The sequence below is a fragment of the Borostomias antarcticus genome, assembly GCF_949987555.1.
Source record: "Borostomias antarcticus genome assembly, chromosome: 23".
NCBI classification, from domain to species: Eukaryota; Metazoa; Chordata; class Actinopteri; order Stomiiformes; family Stomiidae; genus Borostomias; species Borostomias antarcticus.
In genome coordinates this window covers 804,036-817,961 of record NC_140256.1, presented here as the reverse complement: position 1 = coordinate 817,961, position 13,926 = coordinate 804,036, and the positions used below count along the sequence as shown (strand labels likewise).

General features: G+C 52.7%; 1 protein-coding gene across 2 annotated transcripts; it reads left to right on the top strand.

Moving 5' to 3' along the window:
* On the top strand, positions 1-12,552 carry adamts13 (ADAM metallopeptidase with thrombospondin type 1 motif, 13). 2 transcript variants are annotated; one of them, XM_084457259.1, is made up of 31 exons: positions 1-198; positions 449-515; positions 630-856; positions 970-1,147; positions 1,240-1,376; positions 1,539-1,622; positions 1,917-2,041; positions 2,138-2,284; positions 2,566-2,700; positions 3,024-3,174; positions 4,621-4,725; positions 4,824-4,975; positions 5,113-5,176; positions 5,590-5,716; positions 6,153-6,301; positions 6,542-6,662; positions 6,753-6,833; positions 7,433-7,614; positions 8,005-8,167; positions 8,300-8,429; positions 9,077-9,256; positions 9,463-9,661; positions 10,000-10,108; positions 10,187-10,316; positions 10,410-10,586; positions 10,673-10,880; positions 10,966-11,314; positions 11,416-11,559; positions 11,641-11,820; positions 11,926-12,101; positions 12,240-12,552. In XM_084457259.1, the coding sequence occupies exons 1-31, from the start codon at positions 118-120 to the stop codon at positions 12,393-12,395; spliced, it is 4,614 nt and encodes a 1,537-aa protein (XP_084313385.1). In that variant the 5' UTR covers positions 1-117; the 3' UTR covers positions 12,396-12,552. The 2 variants fall into 2 exon arrangements, with proteins under 2 accessions (XP_084313385.1, XP_084313386.1); XM_084457260.1 differs by lacking the exons at positions 1-198; positions 449-515; positions 630-856; positions 970-1,147 and having other exon boundaries at positions 1,360-1,376; positions 1,921-2,041.
* Positions 12,553-13,926: the final 1,374 nt, after the last annotated feature.

Here is a 13,926-nt window from a genome sequence, read left to right as displayed (position 1 = left end):
CAACTTGGCCCCTGCTGTGTTTTTTGTGTGAACACATTTGTCTCTTCCCCGCTCGTCTGGGAGACGGCGCCCGGTCAGCAGATCCGTTCCCCGGTGCCGTGGGAGAGAGAAGGAGACATGGCGTCCGCGCTGCTGCTCTGTCTGCTGTCGGCGCTGCCAGGCGCCGCTACGGCGCTAATGAGGTCTCCACAGGAGGAGGTAGGTGGGAAGCACTGAGGGAACAGCCACGCCGTGGCCCCTGGTCCACCTGACATCCGCAAAGAGCATTGACCTCGTCAAGTCTACTCTGTTTATCAACCTGTTGAAATCTCGACCTACAGAGAGACTGTGTTCATAACCTGAGTGGAATAGACTATTTCTATGACTTGCAATAATATAATAGGCTAATTCTTATCATGATGCTGTGGAAGATCATCAAAATGACGCTGTTGTTTTATACCCTCTCAAGCTATTTCTGCTGTCCCTGGATCGGAGGGACATCATGCTTTATTTTGGCACAGCCTCTGTTGAAACAGGTATGACTACACTTCCCATGACTCATCTGGGGGTGGTGAAGACACTGCTGCATCATTATGAAATACCGATCAAATATCCAACAGGAAAAGTCATAGAAAACCTTTCTCATCCAGTGCCAGAGTTTCAACTCATCTGGAGCGACTGTCCCTCCATGAACCTCCACAAGGGTCCCTGGCAGTGCTCTTTCGATGCCCAGGGGAGGACCTTCGTGTTGGGGGGAGGGGAGAGCCAGCTGCCCCTGCCCTGTCCGTCCTCAGAGACATCCACGTGCTGTCGGCGCCCACAAGTCCTTCATCCTCCCTCAGCCAAAGGATCTCTCACCTTCTGTGACAGGGACATGGTAAACTACCTCCATTAGAAAGGACCAAAAATGTTCTGTCTTTTGATTCGACGTCCACAAATTCCTTTTCTTACAGAATAACTCGAATGATTTGTCTCGTGCGTTTCTAACAGCGAGGTGTGGTCACCACAGAGGAGGGCAGTCTTCACATTCGGCCCGTTCTCCAGAAACACCTCCGCCTGGCTCTGGCCGGTAGCGCAGCCAGAACCGGCGTGCCTCACCTGGTGTTCCAGCCGGTCCTCGCTGCCCCGGGACCTCCCAGCGTCTCACCACCCCGCAGACACGCTCGTAGTTGGTGCCCTTTTCACTGCCCTCCCACAAAATGTGACTTTAAACCCCCAGCCTGTTCATTCACGCCGTTCTGTCCCCCCGCTTGCTGACAGGAAAGAGCGCGCGGACGCGGCGGTCAGCGGTGACGACGGACGTCACCCACCTGGAGCTGCTGGTGGTGGTGGGGCCGGACGTCCAGCAGGTCCACAGACAGGACACGGAGAGATACATCCTCACCAACCTCAACATTGTGAGTGTGTGTGTGTGTGTGTGTGTGTGTGTGTGTGTGTTTGTGTGTGTGTGTGTGTGTGTGTGTATGTGTTTGTATGTGTGTGTGTGTGTGTGTGTGTGTGTCGCATGTGTCTGTGGCTCATCCCAATGCTAACCCCGTGATTGGCCGTTCTGCCCGCAGGCCTCAGAGCTGCTGAGGGACACGACGCTGGGGGCCAACATGAGGGTCCACCTGGTCCGCATGATCGTCCTCACCCAGCCAGAGGTCAGGGGTCAGCAGCAGCAGCTGTTCCTCCGTTATGAATGCGTTTTTTAATTTCTTTATCTAAGCCTTTATTTAAACAGGTAAAATCCCATTGAGACCCAGGGGCTCATTACAAGTGTGACCTCTATCAAACAGCAGCAACAATCAGGGCAACGTTACGGGGCAACAAGACAACAACAATAGGACAAGGCAACATAATAATAACAAGAGGGTCAAGAGGGTCACCCCTGCGTCTGTGGGTCCCCCCTCCCTGGCGCTCTCCCCCCCCCCTCACTGCTGGGGTCTCTCTTTCAGCCAGAAATCCAAATGTCGGCCAACATCACCTCCTCTCTCAGGAGCCTGTGTGAGTGGGGGCGCCGGGTCAACCCCCCCAACGACTCGGACCCTCTCCACGCCGACCTGACGCTCTACATCACGCGGTAGATCTCGCGCTTCACGCCCACATTTTACAGGAAGTTTACGGTTGTTGTCGCTGCACTTCCTGTTTAGCTCTCATTCGTTTTCCTTTCCGGCAGATTTGATCTGGCGCTGCCCAATGGGAACAAGCAGGTCCGGGGCGTGGCCCAGCTGGGCGGAGTTTGCTCCAGCGAGTGGAGCTGTGTGATCACCGAGGACACTGGCTTTGATCTGGGCATCACTATCGCCCATGAGATCGGCCACAGGTGAGGAGTCAATAACAGGGAAATGCTTGCGATTCTCGAGGGCAGTCTGTAGTCCAAAGACTCATTACTCTCACTGCAGATCAATCAATCAATCAATCAATCAATCAATCAATCAATCAAACAAAGCTTTATTTGTATAGCGCATTTCATACCCAGAGGCAACACAATGCGATTTACAGAGAACAAGGGAGGTGGGCATACGACCCACCCCTACATATTCCAGCATGGGGATGAAACCAGCCTGGTAGCCCAACGGTACACCCTCTCAATCTGCCCCCCAGTTTTGGTATAAACCATGATGGCGTGGGTAACACCTGTGGTAGGAGTGGCTTCATGATGGCCTCTGACGGAGGCTACAACAGCGTGGACCTCACCTGGTCGCAGTGTAGCCGGCAGCAGCTGCACACATTCTTCAGGTAGGCCCCGCCCACAGGTGAGCCCCTCATACAGAACATCCACTGTTAACCCACACTGCGGCTTTGTTGTCTGCCAGAGATAATAACCCTTTGACCTTAGATAATAACCCTTTGACCTTAGATAGCTCTATTGGTTTACAGCATCATGGTGGACGATGTGTCCACATAGCCACGAGGTACCGTGCATAAAACAGCGCTGTGCAGCGCATAATACAGCAGTGTAGAACCATGTTCTAGCCAGGGCCAGGCAGACTGTGTGAGACCTCCCTGTGTGAGAGACCTACCTGTGTGAGAGACCTCCCTGTGATATCACCATGTTCTAGCCAGGGCCAGGCAGACTGTGTGAGAGACCTGCCGGTGCTGGGGGGCTCTCTGCAGGACTGGAAGCCAGGCCTGTACTACGGGGTGGATGACCAGTGTCGCATCGCCTTCGGCAGCACAGCCAGGGCCTGCTCCTTCTCCAGCCCCGACCTGGTGAGCACACCCTCACACCAGTAACGCAGTTAGATACCAGTAACACAGTTAGATACCAGTAACACAGGTAGATACCAGTAACACAGGTAGATACCAGTAACACAGTTAGATACCAGTAACACAGTTAGATACCAGTAACACAGTTAGATACCAGTAACACAGTTAGATACCAGTAACACAGTTACACACCAGTAACACAGTTAGATACCAGTTACACAGTTAGATACCAGTAACACAGTTACACACCAGTAACGGCAGTTAGACACCAGTAACACAGTTAGATACCAGTAACACAGTTAGACACCAGTAACACAGTTAGATACCAGTAACACAGTTAGATACCAGTAACACAGTTAGATACCAGTAACACAGTTACACACCAGTAACGGCAGTTAGACACCAGTAACACAGTTAGATACCAGTAACACAGTTAGACACCAGTAACACAGTTAGATACCAGTAACACAGTTAGATACCAGTAACACAGTTAGATACCAGTAACACAGTTACACACCAGTAACGGCAGTTAGACACCAGTAACACAGTTAGATACCAGTAACACAGTTAGACACCAGTAACACAGTTAGATACCAGTAACACAGTTAGATACCAGTAACACAGTTAGATACCAGTAACACAGTTACACACCAGTAACGGCAGTTAGACACCAGTAACACAGTTAGATACCAGTAACACAGTTAGACACCAGTAACACAGTTAGATACCAGTAACACAGTTAGATACCAGTAACACAGTTACACACCAGTAACCGCAGTTAGATACCAGTAACACAGTTAGATACCAGTAACACAGTTAGATACCAGTAACCGCAGTTAGATACCAGTAACACAGTTAGATACCAGTAACACAGTTAGATACCAGTAACACAGTTAGATACCAGTAACACAGTTAGATACCAGTAATGGCAGTTAGATACCAGTAATGGCAGTTAGATACCAGTAACACAGTTAGATACCAGTAACACAGTTAGATACCAGTAATGGCAGGTAGATACCAGTAACACAGTTAGATACCAGTAACACAGTTAGATACCAGTAACACAGTTAGATACCAGTAATGACAGTTAGATACCAGTGACACAGTTAGATACCAGTAACACAGTTAGATACCAGTAACGGCAGTTAGATACCAGTAACACAGTTAGATACCAGTAACACAGTTAGATACCAGTAACGGTAGTTAGATACCAGTAACACAGTTAGACACCAGTAAAGGCAGTTAGATACCAGTAACGGCAGTTAGATACCAGTAATGGCAGGTAGATACCAGTAACACAGTTAGATACCAGTAAAGAAAGTTAGATACCAGTAACGGCCGTTAGATACCAGTAATGGCAGTAAGACGCCGTGTCTTCAGTGCACTGAGCATCACCAGTGTTGTGCGACAGTAGTTCCATTCTCAGTGTTGGTTTTCACTTCCTGTCAGCCGGTGTGTCGAGTTCTCTCCTGCCACGTCACCCCGGGAGACCAGAGCTCCTGCAAACGCCTGCTCGTCCCGCTATTGGACGGCACCGAGTGCGCCCCCAATAAGGTACCAACAACAATCACAACAGCTGGTTAGGCCTGGTTTAGCCGTTGAGGCGGATGTCACATGGTTAACCGGTGTGTGTTGGTGTCCCTCTGCTGTAGTGGTGTCTGAAGGGGCAGTGTGTGTCCCCGGACCAGCTGGGCTCCTCGGTGGTGGTGCACGGCTCCTGGTCCCGCTGGACAGAGCTCTCCCCCTGCTCGCGCACATGTGGCGGGGGGGTCAGCTACCGCACACGGCAGTGCAACAACCCCAGGTAACACATGACTCAGCCACACCCCCGAGTACAACAGACAACCATTCCACCTCATGCTCAGGCATTCAGGGGCATTTAGGGGAATTCCACTTCAAAGCTCAGCTCCTATTCTTAAATGTGCACTCTTGTATTTTCAGACCTGCGTTCGGAGGGAGTGATTGTGAGGGAAGGGACACCGAGGCTGAACTTTGTCACCAGCAGGTACCAGTCCACAGGTCATGTTTACAATGTGCCTCTAAACAGGTCATGTTTACTACGGTAGGAGGACCCGGCGCCAGAGACGCCCTCAGTATCGGGGTCACTGGACAGTCGGCTGGTAGGAACATGCTGTGAGTCACAGGGTTCACGGCGTCGCTTGTCAGTAGCGCTTCCACCCTCACTCACACTCGCTGGGAATGATCTCAGCTCCTCTGACTGGCCAACACACATGACGAGTTAACATAAACATGACGTTAGCCAGCTATGCCTCCTCAATGCTAGTGAGTTGATGGCAGGGGTGGGCGGTGTGTGAGGAGTGAGTTTAACCTTAGTTAACTACTGTATATCACTACTGTATATCACTACTGTATATCACTACTGTAAACCACTACTGTACATCTCTACTGTGTGAACAGGCGTGTGAGAGCACCCAGCTGGACTTCATGGCGCAGCAGTGTTCCCAGACCGACCCCCAGCCCCTCTCCCTGTCCGCTGGGAGGGCCTCCCTCTACACCTGGGGCCCCGCCCTGGGCTTCATCACAGGTGAGCTCCCCTCTCTGGCTCCCTTTACACCTGGGGCCCCGCCCTGGGCTTCATCACACCTGGGGCCCCGCCCTGGGCTTCATCACAGGTGAGCTCCCCTCTCTGGCTCCCTCTACACCTGGGGCCCCGCCCTGGGCTTCATCACAGGTGAGCTCCCCTCTCTGGCCTCCCCCTACACCTGGGGCCCCGCCCTGGGCCTCGTCACACCTGGGGCCCCGCCCTGGGCTTCATCACAGGTGAGCTCCCCTCTCTGGAGCAGAGGGACGTGACGTGTGGATGATCTGCTTCACGGCCGTCCAGGTCTCTGATGCGTCTGTGTGTGTGTGTGTGTGTGTGTGTGTGTGTGTGTGTGTGTGTGTGTGTGTGTGTGTGTGTGTGTGCGTCTGTGTGTGTGTGTGTGTGTGTGTGTGTGTGTGTGTGTGTGTGTGTGTCCCAGGGGATGAGCAGTGCAGGTGCATGTGCCAGTCGGAGGGAGAGGACTTCATCGTGAGCCGCGGGTCTCAGTTCGTGGACGGGACTCGGTGTGAACCGGACCACCCTGCTCCCCGGGGGTCCACCAGCGCCTGCCTGAGGGCCAAGTGTCAGGTACTAAGACCCGACTGGGCTCCAGACAGTTTATGATAGTGATGATGATGATGATGATGATGATGAGGGCAAGACAAGTTTATTTGTACAACACATATCAACAACAAGGCCATTCAAAGTGCTTTACATGAGACATTAAAGCGTCAAGACAAAGTGCAACACATAAAAGGTCAAATAAAACGAAATGCAAATAAAGGACATTTAAAACTTGTTTCTCTCTTGGTTCTGACCTCTCCCCAGCTGTTTGGCTGTGACGGAGTGCTGCATTCTGGGAAGGTGGAGGACGTGTGTGGAGTGTGTGGGGGAGACGGCTCGTCCTGCAGTCTCACCTCTCAGTCCTATAATGGCGGCCAGGCCAGAGGTAACTGCGCCGGGGGCCTCGGTCCCCCGGAGAGGAGCGCTCGTCACATCTGAGTCCGCGTCACTAAAACCCCGTTTTCTTGATTCTCAGAGTACGTCACGTTTGTGACTCTGCCAGTAAACGCCACCCAGGTCCACATCGTCAACACGGCACCTGTCTTCACTCATATGGGTGAGTGGTGGGGGGGGGGGGGGGGGGGGTCGATGTTAAGCGCTATTTCGGTGGGAAGACCAGTCAGAGAGCAGTGTTGAGTAGAGCAGTCAGAGAGCAGTGTTGAGTAGAGCAGTCAGAGAGCAGTGTTGGGTAGAGCAGTCAGAGAGCAGTGTTGGGTAGAGCAGTCAGAGAGCAGTGTTGAGTAGAGCAGTCAGAGAGCAGTGTTGGGTAGAGCAGTCAGAGAGCAGTGTTGGGTAGAGCAGTGTTGGGAAGACCAGTCAGAGAGCAGTGTTGGGTAGACCAGTCAGAGAGCAGTGTTGAGTAGAGCAGTCAGAGAGCAGTGTTGAGTAGAGCAGTCAGAGAGCAGTGTTGAGTAGAGCAGTGTTGGGTAGAGCAGTGTTGAGTAGAGCAGTGTTGGGTAGAGCAGTCAGAGAGCAGTGTTGAGTAGAGCAGTCAGAGAGCAGTGTTGGGTAGAGCAGTCAGAGAGCAGTGTTGGGTAGAGCAGTCAGAGAGCAGTGTTGAGTAGAGCAGTCAGAGAGCAGTGTTGGGTAGAGCAGTCAGAGAGCAGTGTTGGGTAGAGCAGTCAGAGAGCAGTGTTGGGTGTTCCTCGTCCTCAGCCGTGTTGGTGGGGGACCAGTATGTGGTCTCTGGGAGTGGCAGCATGGCCCTGAACACCACCCACCCCTCTGCCCTGGAGGACGACCCCCTGGAGTACCGTCTCTACCTGACCTCTGACCTGCTGCCCCACATGGAGGAGCTGCTGCTGCCTGGACCCCTCCCAGAGGAGACTCACATACAGGTGGGGGCGCGGGGGGGGGGGGGGGCACACAACAGGGCTGATGATCAGGTGGGGGCGCGGGGGGGGGGGGGCAGCACACACAACAGGGCTGATGATCAGGTGGGGGCGCGGGGGGGGGGGGGGCAGCACACACAACAGGGCTGATGGTCAGAACACACCATGAGAGACTAATGCACGCCGGGTTTTGATGTAAACCATTATCCTACTGTCCTATATGGGGTCCGGGCAGCTCAGATAGATTAGATTACACATAACTAACTAAACTAAACTTAACTTAAACTAGGCTAACTAACAAGCTAATTAAGGAACTAACTAATGAACGAACAAACTAACTAACTAACGAACTAACTAATTAATTAACTGCAGCTCTAATTTGTTGTTGTTCTGCAGGTGTATCGGAAGTATGGAAGGGAATACGGAGAGCAGACTAGTCCAAACATCACGTATCGGTTCTACGCCCCCACGGGAACACCAGACCATGCTTTGACCGAGACTAAGCCCAGGACCATGTGGACGGTGTTCACCCCCCCCTGCTCGGTCACCTGTGGCTCAGGTAAACAGCTGGATCACAGGGGGACCTGGATAGATTTGTGTGATATCAGTTTAGAGAGATCAGTTTATAGGGATGTGATATCAGCTTTCTGAGGGATGTTTCCTGTCTGTTGTATTCGCCCCGCTCTGGTAGGCGTACAGAAGCCCGTGTATGTCTGTGTGGATGAAGACACCAAGGGGAATCTGGACGAGCTGTACTGTGAATCGGCCGTGCCAGCTCCGCCTCCGCTGACCGCCTGCCTCCTAGCAGCCTGTCCACCCAGGTCAGCCAGGACACTGTTCACTCAACACCCTCAACACTCAACACCCTCAACACCCTCAACACTCAACACCTTCAACACTCAACACTCAACACCCTCAACACTCAACACCCTCAACACTCAACACCCTCAACACCCTCAACACTCAACACCCTCAACACTCAACACCCTCAACACTCAACACCCTCAACACTCAACACCCTCAACCCTCAACACCCTCAACACTCAACACCCTCAACACTCAACACCCTCAACACTCAACACCCTCAACACTCAACACCCTCAACACTCAACACTCAACACTCAACACATTCAACACTCAACACCTTCAACACTCAACACCCTCAACACCCTCAACACTCAACACCCTCAACACTCAACACCCTCAACACTCAACACCCTCAACCCTCAACCCTCAACACCCTCAACACCCTCAACACCCTCAACACTCAACACCCTCAACACCCTCAACACTCAACACCCTCAACACTCAACACCTTCAACACTCAACACCCTCAACACTCAACACCCTCAACACTCAACACCGTCAACACTCTCAACACTCAACACCGTCAACACTCAACACCGTCAACACTCAACACCCTCAACTCACCGTTTCAAGACTAGACTGTCTCATGTTCACTCTCCAGCTGGGAGCCGGGAGAGTTTGGGCCCTGCAGCGCCTCCTGTGGCGGTGGAGAGACAGTGCGCCCCGTTAGATGTGTTCAGAGGCAAGGGGCAGAGGTCAAACAGGTTCCCGCTTCTGAATGCCCACCTGACTCCACCCCGGACACAACAAACAAGTGCAACCTTCAGTCCTGCCCAGCCAGGTACATCACGCGGTCCCTGTGGTCAACACCAAAGGCTTTCAAATTTAGTCGCACAAGGTGCAAATGACCTGTTACGGTAGTGTGTGTGAAAGCCCGTCCTTCTGTGTGTGTGTGTGTGTGTGTGTGTGTGTGTGTGTGCGTGTGTGTGTGTGTGTGTGTGTGTGTGTGTGTGTGTGTGTGTGTGTGTGTGTGTGTGTGTGAGGCAGGTGGCGCGTGTCTGAGCCGGGGGAGTGCTCAGCTGTGTGTGGACCTGGTGAGGCCCAGCGTGAGGTGTCCTGCGTGCGGTCAGAACGGGGCCAGGACTCTCAGGTGGACCACAGCTTGTGTCCAGAGCAGGAGAGACCGCCGGACTCTGAGCCCTGCGTGGTCAACGTGTGTCCTGTGGGCTGGGAGTCTGAGACCGGGGTACAGTAGAGACAATAGAGACAATAGAGACAATAGAGACAGTAGAGACAGTAGAGACAATAGACACAATAGACACAATAGAGACAGTAGAGACAATAGAGACAGTAGAGACAATAGAGACAATAGACACAATAGAGACAGTAGAAACAATAGAGACAGTAGAGACAATAGAGACAATAGAGACAGTAGAGACAGTAGAGACAATAGAAACAGTAGAGACAGTAGAGACAGTAGAGACAATAGAGACAGTAGAGACAGTTTTTGAACGGCATATTCACAGATTCCACAGGACAAGCCTACATAAGGTTGTCTAACTTGATCTCATCTGTCTTTCCCAGGGTGCACCCCTTCCCAAGAAGACTTCTGATTTGACGCCACGCTCCAGACACACTCCAGTGTACGTTTGGAGCCCTGTGATTGGCCACTGCTCGAAGACCTGTGGCAATGGTAAGTGAGAGCAGAGACGTCTCTTCCTCCGGGAAGGACTGGCAGCCCTGGTCAACTCAGGCCTCATACTCTCTGTAGGAACCCTGCAGATGTGGTTCTCCTGTGTGGACCACCAGACCACTTTGGGGGTCCCCGAGTTCCACTGTGACCGATCCAGCAAACCAGACCCTCGCTCCCAGTCCTGCAACACCTCACCCTGCCCTCCCACGTGAGTCTGTCTTTTCAGCTGCACGCCTGAGACATCTCTCGCTCTCGTACTGTAGTAACGCACTGCAACAGATGAGGTCCTCCTCTCCAACAGGTGGCGCTATAAGGAGGGTGTGTGCAGCGTGACCTGCGGTGGAGGGGTGGCCAACAGGGTGCTGTACTGTTCTCGACAGAGTGAGGGGGAGGAGGAGGTTGTGGAGGATGCAGAGTGCGGTAGCTCCACCAAACCCACAGCTGTGGTCGCATGCAACGCCAACAGCTGCCCAGCAAGGTACACCCGAACACAGGCCTGGAGGACGACAGAGGAGCGGTCTCTGGGACCAGAGCGCCTGACCGTGCGTTTCCCCCCCCCCCCAGGTGGAGAGTGCTGAGAACAGGGGCGTGCTCGGTGTCCTGTGGTCTGGGCGTGGCTCAGAGGAGGGTGTCCTGTGTGCAGTTCACCCAGGGGAGGGAGAGCGAGGTGCCAGGGGAGAGGTGCAGGACCGCCACGCTGAGACCAGCCACTACGGTGCCCTGCTTGGTCCAAGTGTGCACCTTCAGATGGGAGGTCAAGGAATGGGGCCAGGTACCAGTATGAAACTCAGCCATCTTAAAAAGCTCACTAGAGATGGTCTTTTGACACAAGCGTAAGTGATTGCGGTGTTCTGCAGTGCTCGGTTCCCTGCGGCTATGGGATCCAGTCCAGGGCCGTGTCCTGCATGGGGCCCTCCAGGCCCGAGCCCCCCATGCTCTGCATGCACATGCCCAAGCCCATCACCATCCAGGGGTGCCACACGGGAGACTGCAGGGACCCACAACCCCCCACCCACCCCCCGCCGGAGAGCACCGCTCCGTCGGCTAGTCCCCGGAGGGCGGAGGTCACTCCCACTGATGGGTCACTCACACCGCCCGCTTTGAGCGGGACAGAGTCCCCAGAGCACCGCACCACCCTGCTGCCCGGTCCCACGGAGACGACCGCCCCGGCCACCCCGGTCACCCCCTCCCCCGCCCCCACAACCAGTTAGGTGGCAGAAGCTCTCGTCCGTCATACAAAGACTGATACCAGCCATAGAGATGGATCACCCTGTTGGTTTAATGTTATACTGTCCCTTCATCCCCAGGTGTGTGTGGACGGCTTCTGCTGGAGGGTTCGGGGACAGTGGACCTGAGACAGGAAACAGGTCGATGTATTCTGTCCATAGGTCGACCTCTGGGCGAGGTCATTAACATTAAAGTGGAATCAGGCTCCCTAAGCTGCAAGAAAAGTGAGTAGCGCACCTCCATCACGGTCTGAATGACGTCACGTCGTCGTGTCCTCCTCTAACCCCGGGGTGTTTGGGGCGCAGAGGAGTACGTGGCGTTCTACGACAGGCTGGTGCTGATCAAGAAGTGTGAACGGGTGGAGGGCACGGAGCTGACGGCCCGCACCAACGTCCTGCTGGTACGCCAGAACCTGCGTACGGCCGGCCACGGCGTGCTGCTCACCTACAGCAGTCAGAAGAGCAGCAAGAAGAGCCAGCATCAGGGTGAGACAGCCGCCAGAAAGGGGCGGAGTCACAGTAGCGTTCGTCACATTCAGCGAGTCATCGACTGCACTGCCTTAAATCATACCTCAAACGTTTGTTCCGCAGACTGTGACGTCCAGCTGTTTGCTCATAGCGGGGTCATTGAGAACCCGATAAGGACGTCGGATTCGGGCAGTCACACGTGCCGCATCCTCATCAACGCCCCGCCCTCCATGAAGATCCGGATCCAGGCGCTGGCTGTGGCCCCGGCGTCCAACAGGACTTCGTCCACCTACATCATGGTGAGGCCCTCCCGTCACTTCACACACTGAGACGCGAGGACATGTTGACACTCGTCAGACGGTGGCCTGCGAGGTTCATAAGTGCCATTGAATAATGATTCACTGTTCTTCTGTTGAACCACATGCCACCCACACTAGATCCGGGATGTAGATCTCCTGAAGACCAACGTGTTTAAAGGCCAACAGCTTTTCCTCTGGCGGTCCTCTGGCAACATGGCGGAAATGGAATTCCATGGAGAATACCTGCAAACCAAAGGAAGCTTCAAAGCTGAATACGCCTTTGTGTCCACTTAAAATCTAGCTCCTTTCTGTGATGATGTACACTATTTAATACGACCTGATTTTAGAGTTACTCACATTCCACATACTTGGTTTTGTTCAGTTTAATTAATAATATATTCATATTGTCGGTTTTATAACATGAAGATAAATACTCAGTGTTCAAATGTCACTGGATTTTGTGTTCCATCTTTTCATTGGTGTAGAATGAGATTAGATTGTGTCATTCAGCTTCTGAAACATTGTTCATACAGACATTAAGGCACATTTGGCTTTGCTATGCTCCCACCTACATCACTTATTTGTTTAAATAATTCCATTTAAACTCAAAATAAAAGATACAAATAATATTTATGACAACACTGACATACAGAAGAACAAATAATAACTTTGTACTGCACATCCAGCTCTGGATAAAACTGAACACAATATTAACTTGATATTTAGAGAACATTCATCTTTATAGTAAGATATTTAGAGAACATTTATCTTTATAGTAAAGCCCTTCGCTGCGGAAATAGACCTGCTTTTCTCTATCAAGGCCAAGTGTTCATATTGGCTTTTATGTGAAACCATCAAGTCAGCCCCCATCACACAGTGTCTCAGAGCCACGCCTCCTCTAGGGGCTACGCTGTTCTACCAAGGTCCATCTCATTCATCTAGTGAGGATGCCTCCTGGCGTGTCCAGCTGGGAGGAGGCCGTGGGGTAGACCCAGGACCAGGTGGGAGGAGGCCGTGGGGTAGACCCAGGACCAGGTGGGAGGAGGCCGTGGGGTAGACCCAGGACCAGCTGGGAGGAGGCCGCGGGGTAGACCCAGGACCAGCTGGGAGGAGGCCGCGGGGTAGACCCAGGACCAGGTGGGAGGAGGCCGTGGGGTAGACCCAGGACCAGGTGGTGGGACTACATCTCCGCACTGGCCTGTGAGCGGCTAAACATCCCCCAGGCAGAGCTGGTTGATGCTGCCAGGGAAAGGGATGTCTGGGGCCCCCTGCTGGAACTGCTGCCTCTGCGACCCGACCCCGGATAAGCGGATGAAGATGGATGGATGGATATTCTATATATTTAATATATATCCATCCATCTTCATCCGCTTATCCGGGGTCGGGTCGCGGATAAGCGGATAATCTTGTTGCCAGTAGGCTAAATACTCCAGGAAGAGTTTCCAACACACATCCCCTGAATATGTGTTGAATGATGATGAAGCACAGACCCCATGATCGCTTGCTTTGCAAAGATGCAAACACATTGCTTCAGCGAGAAACTAAAGATGTCAGAAGTGGGATTCGAACCCACGCCTCCAGGGGAGACTGCGACCTGAACGCAGCGCCTTAGACCGCTCGGCCATCCTGACTCATGCTGTGTGACTTGGTTCAGGAAGTGTAGGACGATCCCTAAACACAAATAAAGGCATGGAATACAAATGGGAATTAATCAATATCAAAATACACGGCTTCAAAAATACTCTTTTTTTTTCAGATTTTCAGAAATCTGAAAAAGTCTTGAAAGAGCCTTTTTCAAGCCGTGCATGGTGATATTGATTAATTC

What these genes read in the sequence shown, in the direction of transcription:
- adamts13 (XM_084457259.1), top strand. Translation starts at nt 118, where the DNA reads ATGGCGTCCGCGCTGCTGCTCTGTCTGCTGTCGGCGCTGCCAGGCGCC. An exon ending in CGCCCTGGGCTTCATCACAG is followed by an intron (nt 5,717 to 6,152) that starts GTGAGCTCCCCT and finishes TGTGTGTCCCAG; the next exon opens with GGGATGAGCAGTGCAGGTGC. An exon ending in AGGTCAAGGAATGGGGCCAG is followed by an intron (nt 10,881 to 10,965) that starts GTACCAGTATGA and finishes GGTGTTCTGCAG; the next exon opens with TGCTCGGTTCCCTGCGGCTA.